The following is a 17,189-nucleotide window of genomic DNA, read 5'->3' on the forward strand; positions in this document are numbered from 1 at the left end:
AAACATTTTATGTATTAGAGGATATCGATTATTTTGATGATTTCATTTATTAGAATTGAAATTGATTACGATTACAGAATCTTCTCAAATTGCATGTACTAGCCTACTAGGTACCTACTCGAACATCTTAGAAATTATAGAATCTCTCAGCTTCGCATGTACAAATGCACAATAAAATCTGAAACAAAGCAACACAAAACCATTTTATTGAGAACGCAGTTTGCGGAATAATCGAAATTTCTCCATGAAGCGGCGATCCACGTTCCAAATAGACTACCAATTATAAGACTCGACCTTTTCGAGTCAGTTGAAAAACGCCATTAGAAGTGCAAACTTCCGTCTCTGTTTGGGATCATTTGTAGGATAGTATAAGGTTCGATACTCCTAATACTTGAACTTTCGAATCGATTTTGCGAGCTTTTGAAAGCTTTTTAGATTATACGAACTGTACGAATAGGGGGGGAGGGGTTCGGGTACGGCGAATTCGTTTCTGGTGTTGGTTCTGCCAAAAAGCTCAAAGTTCCATCGAAAATTTACGTTTTTTTTCATAATTATCGAACTTTCAGGTAGATAAAAGCTCGATCGATTAAAATAAACGAGCTTGACGTGATCAGCGATGCTTAATTAGTGATAATCGACTATTCGTACACCTTATTTGGCTTTCATTTGGCTGAAAAGCTCAATTTTGAAAAAACAGAAATTTTGCAATTTTGATCATTTTCGAGTATAAAAGATGCTAAAAGAGACCAATTTGATTAGGAGAATATAGAGTATTAGGAGGTTCGATACTCCTAATACTTGAACTTTCGAATTATTTTTGCGAGCTTTGGAGAGCTTTTTAGACTATACGAACTGCACGAATAGGTGGGTTTTCGGGTACGGCGAATTCGTTTTCGGTGTTGGTTCTTGCAAAAAGCTCAAAGTTTCCTCTGAAATGAAGCTTTTTTCATAAAAGTTGAGCTTTCAGTTGGAAGAAAGCTCGATCGACTAAAATAAATGAGCTTGACGTGATCAGCGATGCTGAATTAGTAATAATTGACTATTCGTACACCTTAATTGACCATTGTTTTGCTAGAAAGCTCAATTTTGAGAAAACAGAAATTTTTCAATTTTGACCATTTTTGGTAATACAAGAGGCTAAAAGAGACCAATTTCATTAGGAGAATATAGAGTATTAGGAGGTTCGATACTCCTAATACTTGAACTTTCGAATCACTTTTGCGAGCTTTGGAGAGCTTTTTAGACTATACGAACTGTACGAATAGGAGGGTTTTCGAGTAGGGCGAATTCGTTTCTGGTGTTGGTTCTGCCAAAAAGCTCAAAGTTCCATCGAAAATGAAGCTTTTTTTCTAAAAAGTTGCGCTTTCAGGGAGAAAAAAGCTCGATAGCTTGAAATAAATGAGCTTGACGTGATCAGCGATGCTTAATTACTGATAATCGACTATTCGTACCCCCTATTTGACGTGCATTCGGTCAAAAAGCTCAATTTTGAAAAAGTATAAATTTTTCAATTTTGACCATTTTTGGTAATAAAAGTTGCTAAATGAGACCAATTTCATTAGGAGAATATGGAGTATTAGGAGGTTCGATACTCCTAATACTTGAACTTACGAATCACTTTTGCGAGCTTCAGAGAGCTTTTTAGACCATACGAACTGTACGAATAGGGGGGTTTTCGGGTACGGCGAATTCGTTTCCGGTGTTGGTTCTGCCAAAAAGCTCACACTTCCATTGAAAACGAAATTTTTTTTCATAAAAGTTGAACTTTCAAGAAGAAGAAAGCTCGATCGACTCGAAAAACCGAGCTTTACGTGATCAGCGATGCTGAATTAGTGATAATCGACTATTCCTACACCCTATTTGATAAACTTTCGGATAAAAAGCTCAATTTTCAAAAAATACAAATTTTCCAATTTTGATCATTTTCGAGTATATTAGATGCTAAAAGAGACCAATTTCATTAGGAGAATATAGGATATTAGAAGGTTCGATGCTCCTAATACTTGAACTTTCGAATCGATTTTTGCGAGCTTTGGAGAGCTTTTTAGACTATACGAACTGTACGAATAGGAGGGTTTTCGAGTACGGCGAATTCTTTTCCGGTGTTGGTTCTTGCAAAAAGCTCAATGTTCCATCCAAAATGAAGCTTTTTTTCATAAAGGTTGAGCTTTAGATGGAAGAAAGCTCGATCGACTCGAAGAACCGAGCTTGACGTGATCGATGCGAATTAGTGATAATCGACTATTCGTACACCCTAATTGACGATCATTTGGGCAGAAAGCTCAATTTTGAAAAAGCACAATTTTTCAAATTTTGGAATTTTTCGAGTAAGTATATTTGATGCTAAAAGAGACCAATTTCATTAGGAGAATATAGACCCTCTACAAACTACCCGAGTATGAATTATAATTGAAGAATAAGTTATTATTATTAAATTTATCACGTTTCTTAACAAAGGGCCTTCCCCTATAAGATGGGTGAAACGGCCTTTGATCCATAATGGATCGAAAGTGGTCCAAAAAGTCACCCTTGATGTAGAAACTCTCCATAACAATTGTTGACCTCCCACCCCCTCCCCTTTTGAAGGGAGGGGGGTTGAAAATTCTTGTAGGTATACCTCTGTTGTTCACCACGCCACCCTAGAGAATATTCATAAAAAAAAATGTTGAATGCACTTATGGTATTTCAGTAGGGTTCTAAAAAAAATCAAAGTTTTAGAGCGCGCGATAGATGACGTTTCCTCACGGTGGCGCCGTGGAACAGTGTTGACAAAACGCGCGGTAGTACGGGAGATACGTGTTTTTTTTCAAACTTTGTTTTTTTTGACCATGTTCCACCCCCCTTTGGGACCTTGGGAAAATTATATGTTAAACCTTAGGGTATGAGCAAGTTTTGAAAAAAAATTCAGCCATGTATCCCCCCCAAAAATTTTTTCTGCCCCCCTTCAAAGTTTTCAACCCCCTGAAAAACTAGGAAAATGGTGAGGGAAAATTTTCAAAAAATTACTGTGTGTACCCCTACATGATGTACACAATCTGTGAAAATTTCAAAATTTTTCATCAACCCCCCTCCGAGATAAAAATCTTTGAATTTTTGATGTTTAGGGGGCAGTTTCTCCAAAAGGGGAGGGGGTGGGAGGTCAACAATTGTTATGGAGAGTTTCTACATCAAGGGTGACTTTTTGGACCACTTTCGATCCATTGTGGATCAAAGGCCGTTTCACCCATCTTATAGGGGAAGGCCCTGTTCAAAGTGAAAAGAGTTGATTTTTCCAGCTCAAGCCATACTCAAATTTCAAAATGTGGCACAAATCCTCCAAATGTGGGCCGATTGTTGCACAAATTTGCATTTCGACTCCCCAGAACATAACTTTCAAAAAAATCAAAAAAAAAATTCAACTTTTACTGTAGTTGCTCTATTTTTTTGACCTCAGATTTAGGGTCATGAGAATCGTTCGCGAACGTTTCAACCCCCACAGTCGGATTCAGCACCCTAAGTACTACTATTGACTTAATCGGGAGCTCCCATTGAGTTTTCAATTTTCTCCAGGAATTTCAAACTGCTCTAAAAAAAGATATTGGATACCACCTACAATATTTCTTCATTCCCTCCCTCCCTCTTTCCCTCCCTCCAAAATACAATTTGAAATTGTTTCCATTTGGATGATCTGAATAACTAATAGAACAGAATAAGCTATAGAGGAAACACATCAATTTTCAGAAATATTTTATAGGTACTCACTTAGGTATACTTATCTAGATAATACAGGTATTTAAAAATGTACATTACTTACATTAGGTTTGGTTGACGTGACTAAGATAATAAAACTAAACCTGTCAAACAGGTAGATAATTCTAAAAAGGCTTTAAAAATAGTGCTAAATAATGATAGGTGTGCTGTGGATTTTTTGGAATCGCTCATTATCAGATGCCAAAATGATCCATTATTTCCACTTCAACACATTTCATCCATTAATGTGGCTTGCATGAAATTTTACTGACATATGTAAGGATGGAACTTGATTCCGAGGTTGATTATACAGAAACATATCATGTCCGTGTAATCGGAATACTGTTTCGAATAGTGATGTAGGTAATAGGTATGTAAGAAATGTAAAATTGAGTACAATAAAACAAAACATGATATTGGTATAGAGATTGAAATATTTACCTTAGTAGTGGATGCTGCACTGGTGTCTGGTAAAACTTGTATTATGAAAGGGTTTTTCTAAAAATTCGAAATTTTGTTGTAAGAAATGAAAAATTTACATAGGGAACCTTGATTCAATTTTTATAAATTAGAAAAATAAGGAAAATAGGTAGGTGCTCATTTTTTTCTCTCTTACCTGATTGGTGTGATTCTTAGCTTCATATTGTAAAGTGGCGATAAATTTCAGACCATGTTTAGGAGATTCGTTATCAGTAGGTTTAGTTAGCACCATGGTAGCTGGATACTGTAAATGGGTACAAAGCATTAACGCGTAATATATTGCTCTTAAAAATTGATATGTATTATACTCGAATCAGTATGAAAGCTTAGAATAAACTTATGATTATGGTACAAGTTTTAACTTACTTGCTTGTCACCACCTTCGGGGATTTTGATATTTTGTAAAGGAGAGTACTTGTACAAAATAGGAAAGAATTTAGGATCGGATGGCGCACCATATTCGACTACCAAGTCCTTCCCATCGGTAAATTGGTCGTATCGTAACATATCAAACGTGCTGCAAACAATCAGACAATATTCATCAACTTCGCTAGACTGAACAAAAAATAGAATTTCGTCTACCCTCCTCTCACCCCTCTTCCGAGTTTTCTTAATTTCTTTATTTATGTACTTGTGGGCTTGTACTCACCCTAAATCGCAGATAACAGCGCCAAATAAATCGGGTCTTTGATTGAGACAAGCACCCGTTATAAGACCTCCGTTTCCAGTAGCATAGATGGCCAATAATTTACTATTAGTGTATTTTTCTGCGATCAAACACTCAGCGGCGGCTTGAAAATCGTCGAATGAATTTTGTGTTTTCTCTAGTGACCCACCTTGGTGCCATTTCTCACCATAATCGCTTAAGAAAAAAGCATAATTAACTTATTAATAAAATATGGTACTTCATTTAAAACACGACGAAGTAAGGAAGAAAAGATTTTCTCATCACTTACCTTCCACCTCTGACACTTGGCATGGCGTATATTCCATCGAAATTACTGACGACTACTAGTTGAGTTGGGAAGAAATAAGGTGCCATGGTGCCACCGAATCTGCCACGTGTGTACAAAAACGTGAAATTGTTTCCATCTTTTTTAAGGCCCTGAAACGTTGAAAAATTCGTTTAGTAAATGAAGTAATACGTACCAGTGTTGGAAATAATCAAATTATTTGGCCTCAGGCCTCAGCTATAATTGGCTGTTTTCTAAAAGCGTGTATTGCTCTACTACTATCCAAAAACAAGTACAGTACACCTGCAAAAGTTCAGGCGCTTAATATCATTTTAGATTTTTTTTGATAAATTTTTAAACGTCCAAAGGCCTATTTTCCTCAAAATGCTGCTGGACTGGAGGTCTCTTAAGGGGGTAGGCCAGATTTTAGGTTGAAAAAACCCGTTTTTTGAATAATCCTCAAAAATGGATCAGACACATTTCCTAAACATGATTGTGGAAGATTACGCATCAAAAATGAAAAGGGACGTAGGAATTTTGTATTGAAGCTCGTAACATCGCTACTGTAATGGAAAACGCATAATTGATCACAATTCACAACCTACAGCAGACTATTAGAAGTTGAATTGATTACCTCACCAATGACCCTCTGTTGAGTTTTTAGCTCAGGTTCCGAGATAATCCACTTTCTCTACACTGAATCTGAGTAGGTTGCTGTAGAACCCCAAATTTTTGAGCTTTTCCTACTTCAAAACTGAATAGGCCTATGGCCTTCACTCCTACCAAAATTGCACATGAAAAATTCTGATTATCCTAATTTCTGATGTTTTATCCCCTTTGAGAAATTTCAGTTAGGTAATCATGTCTGAATGTGAGTGAACTTGGTAGGACTATTTGATGTGAACTTTATGAACATTTTTCGCACAGATCAGAGCAATGTAAATTGATTCCTACAAAAATTTCTGATGAATAATATCGATAACCCCACGTAATGAAAATTCAGGTGATCAAAAATTTCCTGATCGGATAAAGAAAGACCATGGTGATTTTGAGTAGTAGGTTATCATGATATCCAAATTTTTGAGCTTTTTTCTTCATCAATACTGACTGTGGTTGCCCTCCTACACAAATTGCAAATTAAGAGTTCTGATTATCCTAATTTCCGATGATTTAGTCCACTTGGGAAATTCAAGTTGGGTAAACATGTCTGAATTTGAGTAAACTTGGTAGGACGAATGAAATGTGAATTTGAGAACGTTTTTTGCAATGATCAGAGCAATGAAAATTGATCCCTACTAAAATTTCTGATGAAGAATTATGATAATACCAAATACAGTATTGAAAATTCAGGTGATAGAAAATTTCCTTGTTGGGTAAAGAAAGTTCATGATGATTTTGAGTGGTAGGTTATCAGGATATCCAAATTTTTGAGCTTTTTTCTTCATCAATACTGACTGTGGTTGTCCTCCTACCAATGTTGTTGATGAAAAGTTGTGATTATCCTGATTTTTGTTGATTTCGACTGTTTGCCAAATTTTAGTTTGGGTAAACATGCCTGAAAGTGTGTAAACTTGGTAGGACTGATGAATTGTGAATTTGATACAACTTTTCATACACATGTAAGAGCAATGCAAATTCACCCCCATCAAAATTTCAAATCATCGAGCAGATTCCTACTGGGGAAATGCTTGATTTTTGTTGAGGTGACCTCGTTTTTTCCTCTCCTTGCCAATTCTTTCAGAATTTGAGATAATGGCATGCTTATTTGTTGTAATTTTGTAATTTGTTGCTTTGTCTATATTTTTGGCCTATTTGCGCAAATTTCCTACCAAGTTTTTGATGTCAAAGAGGTGGGTTGGATTGCACATTTGAGGGATTTCAGCCACACTCACGGATGTGGGATAGTTGACTTTGTAGGTGTAATTTGTGAGTAGTTTGTAATATGCTAGATTTCAATTTGATTTCCTGAAAAGTTTTTTTTCCCTCCTATATGTCACTTTTCCTACTAATATGCAATACCTATCCATGAAATATCTTGAACTCTATGTTCTAAATCTAAATATCTAATTCCCCACGAGGTAATATTATTTGTACCAATGGGAGAATTTTCTCAGGGATGGAAATGTTTCTTAAATTGCTTACATTTTTTGTCTTTTGCTTTTTTTTGGGGGGGGGGAGATATTTTACTGATATTTGAAGAAATTACCTCGTGGGGACTTATAAATTTGTGTCTTGAGAAAGTATGTGAAGAATTTGGCTGGATTAGTACATTAGGTCAGTAGGAAAATGTGCAAATGTGGTGCTGCGAAATTTTGATTTAAAGTTTTTTCAAATTTCTCAAAAATACCATTTTCCTACTGATATTATTATTCTTTTTGACTCAACTTGAGGCATTATGACTTTGGTAAAAGTGATCTATCATTATGTGGGATGAACAGGTCTAATATGAAGTATTTTTCTTATACAACCAGTTCACACAATAAAAGTAGCATTTTGGGAATCTTGATTTTCCTACTAGAATTTTATGTTTTCACTGCCACTGAGAACTCATATCACTTCAGAAAATGAGGTAGGTAATCAAAAAACCCACAAAAACCTGCCCTACCCCCTGTTGCTCAAAAGAACCAAACAATCGATTTTGGAAGTCAAAAATTAGGTTATGAATCAAGTTTTAGGCTCATGCGTTGATCATTTGTGAACAACGAATTTTAATTTTTTTTCTTTTAAAAAAATCACTTGGAAATTTTTTTAGATTTGAGCAGGCAAAAATAGATGCCTTAATCGATTGAAGAAGTCAGAAAGAAATTTATAAATGGTGAATTTAATTTTAAGCCTTTTTATGGTCATCGACTTACCTTTTTATAGACAATATACATGGGCACACTGGTTCCATCTTTACTTTTGTAGAAAACCTGTTCCACAGTGAATTTCTCGCGATCGAAATTCTTCACCTTGATTTCATTGATGATCTGAGGCAAAAAATTAAACCTCACAAAACTTGAAATTTTTTCATTGATAACAATGAATAGTAAAATTGAATTCCTACTTCAAGATCGAACGATGGCTTAGAAAAATCACAGTGATAAGTGATACCAGGTGAAAGGAATGTTTCTACGGAGAAAAATGCATTCGGAAATTTTCTGTCGCTGAAGAAAGTAGATGCGCTAACAGTCGCAATATCTATTTCGAGTGTCTTGATCATTTCACCTGTCATTATGTCATGCACTTGAAGAACACTCTAAATAAGAAAAATGAAAATGGTTATTTTTGACTATTGAGTTCCTACATAAAAGTTCATTCGAGATTGCCTCTTTCCTTTTTCTGTCACTCTACCTTGACATCCCGAGTATAGCATACAACCAAGTAATTGTAGGCTGCGGCAGCCCATTCCAATGTATCTTTATCATTTTCGGGTACAGTGTCTTTCCATGATTTCGGATCCGGGTTTGTGATATCAACAGAAAATATTCTCTTTTTTTCAGGGTCTTTATCTGATATGAAAATGAATTCGTTTCCGTTGTTGGCAATAAACTGTAAGAAAACAATGTTTGCTAAAATGCATTAGGTACATTATTAAAATTTCAAAACCCATACGTTGTATTGGGCTTCTGTTGTTGTGATAATTGGTATAAGTTTTAGGTTGGGCTTGACTCCTTGACTTATGTCAGCTAAGTACACCAAAGATTTTTTGAAGCCTTGTGTGTATGGATTTATGATCAGGTAGTTACCACAGTCACTCAAACTGCAGAATCTGAAATAGGCAAATAAAAATAAAAATGATATCTATTGCTTCTTCAGTTGCTGTATGTGTGTAAATTCGGGCAGATTCTATAAAAAGAGCATACATTATGTAATCAGGATGGTCTGGAAATTCTGCTACAACGATGTCTTTACATTGTTCAGTTCCCAACTCGTGATAATACAGTTTATATTGTTTTCTGTCTTTGTTCTTGGATTTTAACAGATTAATCAAGCTTTTGATTAGGTATTTCAATTTTTAAAAATCCAATTTAATGTGCCTAGGTAGGTACCTACGTAAGTATATGTCACATACCGTATATAATACTCCTTTATTTTTCACAAATCGTAAATTCAATGTTGAGATATTTTCCATCTTATCTTTATAAATCTCCCCTGTGTAAAAAAAAAAAATGTCCTCCAGGTTATTTAGAGAAACCCCATTCTAGCTTACGAGATTGCAATCTTGTAACAACCTTTTTCCACGTGTTTGAAGTGCATCGAAAAGCAACCACTAGTATCATTCATCAACAAATATGCGAAAATTAGTCCATCCTCGCTGATTGAAAAAGAATCAATACTGACAGAACCATCTTTACTAAATGAATTCGGATCTATAAATATTTTTCCTTCATCTTTCGCTGATTCCGATACATAAATCACACTGAAACACGTAGGTATAGGTAGGTACTTATTTATTAGATATTTTACCAAATGGAGACTTCGTTGAAAATATAGTTTTGTTGAAAAAAATGTAAGAGGTATCCGAGCACGACACCTCCATGTGAAAGTACATAGCTCAGATATTGATCACTTACTCTTGATTTTGTATGCCAGTATTTCGAAACGAGAAGAAATATTTGCCTTGTTGGAAAATACGCGATAAGGTTATAGAGTAATCAGCTACTTCTTCGTGGCGAGCTTGCACTTCAGCTCGAAACGGGCTCTTTTCTAGATAAGGTTTGGAAATGGCGATCTCATCTTCGAGAAATTTTTTGGTTTCAGTACAGTTTAAATTTTCCATCCATCTATACGGATCTTTTACCTATTGTGAATGAATATTCATGATGAATTTCGGATAAAAAAGTACATATCATCAGTGTATCATAATTTATATGTAAATAAATACGTACTTTGGTGCAGGCATATGTGTCCTCGACTGATTCATCCCTTCTGGGATTAGGATATTTGTCGGCAGGAATCGGTAGAAGTTATATTCAAATATGTAGAAACAATTCCTTAAATTGTTGTACTATTAAGTAGTACTTACAATAGCAGTTGCTGCGGGGCAATTCGGAAGAGTGGGTGTAGGGGCAGGTGTAGGTGTATGGTCATGGTCATTGAAGCATGTACTCTTGGTTATCAAAATCACCAAAATCTGCAGTACAGGGAATACTTTTCGACTCATTGTACGCGTGTAGGTACGTGAGTATGAGCAAAAATTTTGCAAATAAGCGAACTTGATACCACCTGTAAGGTGGCTCGTAATTTATACGCGAAAATTCAACTGAAAAAATAATGTAAATGCTGGTTCTATTTGTACCGAAAAAAACCTGGTATGAAATGAAAGTATGTAGGTAATACGAAAAACAACTATGATGGTGGAAAGTAATTATTTGAATTTTAAAAAAAAGCCTTGATGAATTCTGTGCAAACAGAATCCGTTCAAAAAATGGAAGTTGAATGCGAAACATGTATGATTTACAATTTACATCTTCGATGCAGAAATCTGAAGTTTGATTAAAAAAACAGGTGAAAAAACATTTAATAAGGGGAAAAACAAGCATTAGGTACTCTGTAATGATCAAAATGAAAAATAGTTTGTATGCTAACATCGACCTGCGCATTCGGTACCATAAATCCACAGCTTCATGAAATTGAATTTTCGCAGAATCATATTTTGCTCGTTAATCAATTTGACATGAATTTGGTTCGTATTTCATTTGATAAATATGCAGGTGGTGGAAAAAAAAAAGGAATATGTGTAATACAACGTAGGAGAAAAAAACATCGGTGCTCTGTATTTTATACCTGAAATTTCATATTTTCTCATGAACATACTAATCTATAGCTATGTAGGTATGCATTACATCTCGTCGATCTTCAAAAATAATTTCTCTTAGAATTAATCAAAGCCTCCCAATTACTTTTTTGTCTCTTTCAATAGACTAGCATCTCAAAAAGTTTTTGCTGACCATCAAAAAATTGAAGATCCAAGGATTCTGAAATTTTCAAAATGCACCAGAAATAATGACTACGAACCTGCCGAACATACCTGAGTAAAATTTTTCAGATAAAATTATCCAATGTTTTCACTTTTTTTTTTTTTTAGAGAGGTATTTAAAAATACACTTGGGCAAACAGTCTTCACTAGGTGGCCAGGGTATCTATATAACAGGTAGTGAAAGTAGTGAATTTTGTTAAAAAGGTAGTGAACAAATGAAAAAATTCAAATGCGTTCCTCTTTCTCGATCTTCATTCCGCAGAAAAGAGCTCATTTGTCGATTTTTAAGAGCTTGAATTACGCATTTTTAGTGTGCGTAGCACACTATTGGTTTCGCTTTAGAAATGAAATTTCATTGGAAATGAATGTTCTCTTAAACTATCCAACCGTTTTTTGTACCTATTGCACAGAATATGAGAATTGTTAAGGCGGAGGGTATAGATTATTTTCCATTCAATTCGGATGGGTAATTGCTGAGTAATTGCAATTTTAGTTCATTATTTTAACGCATAAATTCCTAAAAAAAATGGTAAAGGGGACTTGCAAAACACCTACTGCTCATTGTACCCGGCTATACCACCCGTCTATTTCATCACTGCTTTTCTAATCAGCTGTCTCATTGTACCCTGTTACACCGCTTGTCTGTTAGCTGTAGATTCCAAGTGGGAGTGGTTTGGTGGGACGTTTACCAAACAAATATATTCTTTTAATGCCCTAACCTTCAAAATGAACTCGTAGCCGAATGGTCAGGGCATGTAGGTAGGGTTAGGAATTGTAGGGTCGCAGGTTCGAATCCCCTTGAGGTAGGTAGGTACAGGTGACAGATTTTTCGTTGGAAGTAATGGATAGGTAAATTGTGTGGAGTGAATACATGATGATGGTGCAAAAAAAACGAGTTTTAAACCCTTTTTTTTTTGGGTTCCCCAGTCCCCAACCTGCTGGCGGGGTGGGGTAAGTTCATTAGAGGAATATCACATTATAATTTTTTACACATTGGTTTTTAAAATAAGATGCACACAAAAATAATAAACTAGGTAGACCTTAAGCAAATAAACATTAGAACTAACACTAAATAAAACTTAGAACTAAATGCATATCTTATTATATAGTTATACTACATATCTTACAGTAATATAGTAATTCTATAGTTACACATGAAAAGTGGTATTACGCAGCCCATACTAGATAAACCTCAGACTTTTTGCAGCCCGGCACTGGGCTGCAAAAAGTCTGTTCTGTTTTCTCCTACTACAGACATTCAAAAACAAGCCAACGCAGTGTGTACATAAGGCAAAACACCACTAAAGACCTGCATTATCCGATTTCATCAACTTGGCAATTCATGCACGAGCGAATCGAGCTCCTCACCTCTCACAAAGTCGATGAAAACATTTTTTTGATGGCGGAAAAAGTCTGGGGAATATCTAAAAAACATACACTTGAGTGGGGAGCTCTCCTCAAAAATTGAAAATCGAATTACAAGCCTAAATATAAGTCTTTTTCCAACCTGGTGGAGTATATACCTTCTTCTCATGGCCCAGCAGTAAGCTGCTGTGAGAACACGTGGAAGAAATGGAGCGCGCCCCTGCTAGTGCAAACCTAAGTCGGTCAGCAAATAGTCAGTGAAATATCATGGGCTGCGTAATGTATGGGGGCAATCTATATATACATAGATTTAAACTTAGTCATTGTAATGCCCTGTTTTGGGCCTGTGGCGCCCAAATCTGGCACCACAAGGTCTTTTTATATAAAACGATGCAGAATCGAGTGAAATGCACTCTAAGGTGAAAAAAAATTTTTGAGGCAGGCAACACAAGTACCAAGTTTATGTATCGGGCACATCTATGACTAACTATGATGAAAAATCCAAACTGCACCAAAACACCTTTATCATACATATATATGCGCGGGCACCACAATTACCATAAAAGACCAGGGCACCACAAGGTACTAGGTACGTATATTCATATATATATATATATAGGTATTAGTAACCAGACTTGTCAACTGATGAATGGGTTAATTTTACTATACAAGTGGACTGACCAACTTCTCAACTATAGTTGACAAGTCATGGGTTAATTTTACTATACAAGTCAACTATGAGTTTTTAGAAACTTCCAGCAGAGCGCGCATGGCTTAGAAATCAAGGCGTGAGGACGAACGCAGGGTCTACAGTCAATTTGTAGTGAGTAGAATGTGATGCGCTGGTGGAGATGTATGTAAATACATTGAACCTGAGTGTGCACGACAACAAATTTGACTTGAAATTTTTCAGTATTTTATTGGCCTATGGAAAAATTAAAAACACTAAAAATTTTTATGCTGTTTAAGCTTTCTTGTGGTGTGTTAACTTTCTTAAAATTCATATTACTTCGACTCCATTTTCGAATTTTTTTGTTCAAAATTTAGCCTAAAAATCTGATAATTTTTTCCAACACAGATTTTTTTAATATTAAATTGAATCTGCAAATAAAATTTTGATAGGTGAATTAGAACAGAAATTATGCCAATTTTAAAATTTTGTTCACTTTTCAGCATATATGCCAAGCATAGTTGACATGTCTGGTCGCAAGCAAATATATACATACAGGCTTGCTACAGCTTATACAGGCCCGTTTCTGGAAGTGACATCGACTATCCGAGGCCCGACGCGACGTTCCGAGGCCCGTTAGCGGGTCTCGGAACGTTTTCCTATTAAAAACTATATTTTCATGATGTACACACTTCAGGGATGCTATAGACAAATTTTTGTCTGGGACTCACAAAGTAGGTATCATACCTACAGTATATACAGCTTACCTTACTTCACCCCACACAGAAACTTCATACTCGCGTCATTCCTGTATAAATCACTGCTTGGAGATCGCACCAACGGTTCTAGACCAGGCTTGATAGCCGCTAGCAAGGCGCATGCGCGAACGAATTTACCAGGCACTCTTTAAAATTTTTCTAAGTGTCAAAGACGCGGGCCTCGGATCGTCAGTACGATGTACCGGGTCTCGGATAGTAAGCAAGTTCCATATAGATATATATATACAATACCCTACCAATACTCACCTTTCCAGAATGTTATTAGAATTGTTGGGGGTGGGCTCTTCTACCCTCTTGGCCCATGGAAGTGCCCCAGCCTTGGAGGCTTCTTCACCCCTGTGATGGGGCCTTTATGTGTTATCATTGGGGGCAAGCTCTTCTGTCCTCTTGATCCCTGGTATGCCCCAGCATTCAAGGCTTCTATCTTCCTACTATGTCTCGCTTCTTTCTTCTTCCCAAAGCTTTTGTATTGTGGTTCTCATATACTCCAAATGTGATAGTATGGCTACATCCAAAGGAATACTTGGCCGTCCAACACCAAACCTCTGACAAGTGGTCAGCACATGCTCCGCTGTAACCACCTTATTTTAATTTATAAAAATCAAATTATGAAATATGATGATAACATTTTGCTAAAAAAAATTTTCATTTCATTTATTTCAATACTTTTTACTACCTACCTATAGCGCCGCCATAAGTATAGTAAAAATTACCTGAAGATGAGTAATTTTTACTTTTTATGATATAAAAATTACTTTAAAATGAGTAATTTTTACACAACTTGGTTTATGTAATTTTTATTATCATGCCTTAGTAAAAATTATTAAAACAAAATGATTTTTACCATTGGTATAGCAAAATTTATTAAAATGATAATTTTTACTATAAGATTACAGTAAAAATTGTTATTGTAACTGAACAGTTAAAAATACTGAGTTTCAAAACAAATTTTATCATACCTACTTATATAATGTATTTTTGAATGTGTTGGTTTTTAGTGACGTTCATTTCTCAATCCATCCCCGAACGAGTCAGAAAACGTAATCAGAAGTGCTAAACTTGGTGGTTTTTTGAACGTAACTTTCGATATATTAAAAAGTGCAATTTTTGAGTTGAAGGCGGCGTCGCGACATTTTGACACCGGAAATGACCTAGCCAAAAACTGAACTCGCTAACGCGCGAATTTCGGTAAGTAATTTTTTGAGTAAAAAATCTGCATTTTAAGCCAAAAAATATTGAATTATTGACCCATCGAAATTACGGCGTAATTGAGCTGAATTTTTGGCCAGGGGGTTTTTTGAGACGAGGAATTTATTTCCAGTGTCCAATTGCCCCGACGAAGCTGCCTTTTACTCGAAAATTACACTTTTTCAAGTTTAAAAAAAAATGTCAAAAAACCATCGAATTTTGCGTTTTTAATGACGTTTTCGGACTAATTTGAGGTCGCTGAACGCGAAAATTACGTTCATTTTTCAATCCCAGGGCCGGCACTTTTTCAATTTCTCGCCAGGTGCAAACTCTGGTGAATAGTGTGAATAATTTTTTGGGGGGGGGGGGTAAACAAAAACCACAAAAATCTTGAATTAGAGGAGGGTAAAAAAAATGTGGTGAGATTGCAGCAATCAGCACTGCATTGTCTATACAAACGCAGAGCTGGAAAGAAAACTGAAAATGTTTCAATGGAATTGATTTTTCAAATTGAAGTTCGGATTTTTTTTTAGCTAAAAAAAACTATTGATCCCTTAATTTTTAGTAAATTTTTGAAACATCTTAATATGATTTAGGTCTTTGAAGGTTAGAAATATTCAAATACATATCCTGAATCAATAATCAACTGCTTTTTAAAAAAAATCAGTTTTTCCCCCTTTGGAATTATTCAATACAAAATATAATTTCAAATTTTCTACCTTCCAAAATGGATAGGTTTTTGAGATCGACCTAATTTTTTCACAGCTTATTCAAGTATGCATGAGGCACTTTCCAAAAATAAAAAAAATTGCTCATTTAGATAAGATTTCATTCGATAGGTTTTTCCAAGTTTGAGAAAATTCAATCGGCAGGGACGCGCAGGGTCAATTTTCAACAAGAATTGAATGATGTTTAAAAGACTACAATGACGAAAACTGGAACTCCGAAAAAAATAGTTTCATCTAGAGCCCTGCGCCGACAGCGAAATGATCGGCGGCGGCTACAGTACGCGCAGCACTGTGGCTGGCGGCGGAGCCGATTCCAGCCGAAGGTCTTGGCGGCTGCCAAAATTTTGCTCGGCGGCGGCTCAGCCGGCTACAAAGTTGAAATTTTGGGGTAATTTTTCGTAAATTTTAAAATTACCCCAAAATAAAAATTGGAAAGCAAAATCAAATTCAACTTCTGAAATGAAAATACCAATTTTTTCCGAGCTGAGAAGATTGGCTGTTTTTAATGACGAAAAGTTTTGATTTTTGTTTTTGAAAAAGTCAAAATATTCGAAAAATCCTCCTGAAATTTGCTGATTGAGTGAGTTGAGCCGGCTCAGCCGAGCAGATTACTCGGCGGCGGCTGCGGCGGCTGAAGTAATTTTTGAAACGGCGGCGGCGGCTTGAAAAATGTTCGAAAAATCGGTGGCGGCGGCGGCGCGGCGCGGCGGCGCAGGGCTCTAGACTTTCATCTACCTCTCATCCATCACTTTAAAAGCGCCAAAATGTTTAAAATTTATTATTTTTGAGAAAAAAAATTGTTGGAAACAATACAACAATACAGGGATACTTATTTACGTAACCAAAAAAATATAATTCAATTCATCAAATTCAGTCTTGGCCCTTTTTTTGAGGAGGGGTTTGTAAAAAAACATAAGTAGGAGGTATTTTTTTACATTAAAGATCTGATTTTCTGAGTAATCTCCCTCTCAGTAAAATTCGTCGCCAATTTTTTGTCAAAATTCAGGATATTTTTTTTACTTTTTCCTTACATGGCAGAGTGGTCGTTGCACAATCTATGTACTTATATGCAACAGAAATAAAAATTCCATTTTTTTTTTTTTTTTTTATTTATATAATTTTCAAATTCGAGGGATTTTGATTTGTTTTAAAATTTGTATGCAAAAAATAGGTTTAGTTTTTGAAATTTTCACCAGGTGAAAATCCTGGCTAGGTGCAAGCGCACGCTTGCACCTGGGCTTCCACCGGCCCTGTTCAATCCAGGCCCGATTATGCCAGAAAACGTCATTAAAAGTACGAAATTCGGTGGTTTTTTCACATAATTTTATTGATTTA

General features: G+C 35.8%; 1 protein-coding gene across 1 annotated transcript; it reads right to left on the reverse strand.

Moving 5' to 3' along the window:
- Positions 1–13: 13 nt before the first annotated feature.
- LOC135843229 (prolyl endopeptidase-like) lies at positions 14–9,924 on the reverse strand. The gene is made up of 14 exons (XM_065361044.1): positions 9,719–9,924; positions 9,377–9,564; positions 9,217–9,296; positions 9,008–9,111; positions 8,757–8,913; positions 8,496–8,693; positions 8,209–8,400; positions 8,018–8,131; positions 5,166–5,314; positions 4,859–5,071; positions 4,576–4,726; positions 4,346–4,453; positions 4,171–4,227; positions 14–178 (listed from the first exon to the last, which is right to left on the reverse strand). Exons 1-14 carry the CDS (start codon positions 9,922–9,924, stop codon positions 128–130), a joined length of 1,968 nt encoding a protein of 655 aa, XP_065217116.1. The 3' UTR covers positions 14–127.
- Between the last annotated feature and the right edge of the window lie 7,265 nt (positions 9,925–17,189).

Source organism: Planococcus citri, chromosome 1 (assembly GCF_950023065.1).
Source record: "Planococcus citri chromosome 1, ihPlaCitr1.1, whole genome shotgun sequence".
NCBI lineage: Eukaryota > Metazoa > Arthropoda > Insecta > Hemiptera > Pseudococcidae > Planococcus > Planococcus citri.

Bases quoted from the DNA above. Each gene is read 5' to 3' on its own strand.
- LOC135843229 (XM_065361044.1), bottom strand. From the start codon at position 9,924: ATGGAAAATTTAAACTGTACTGAAACCAAAAAATTTCTCGAAGATGAG. The intron at 8,914-9,007 runs GTATGCTCTTTT...TGCCTATTTCAG, and splicing joins GACCATCCTGATTACATAAT to ATTCTGCAGTTTGAGTGACT. The intron at 8,694-8,756 runs GTATGGGTTTTG...GTTTTCTTACAG, and splicing joins CAACAGAAGCCCAATACAAC to TTTATTGCCAACAACGGAAA.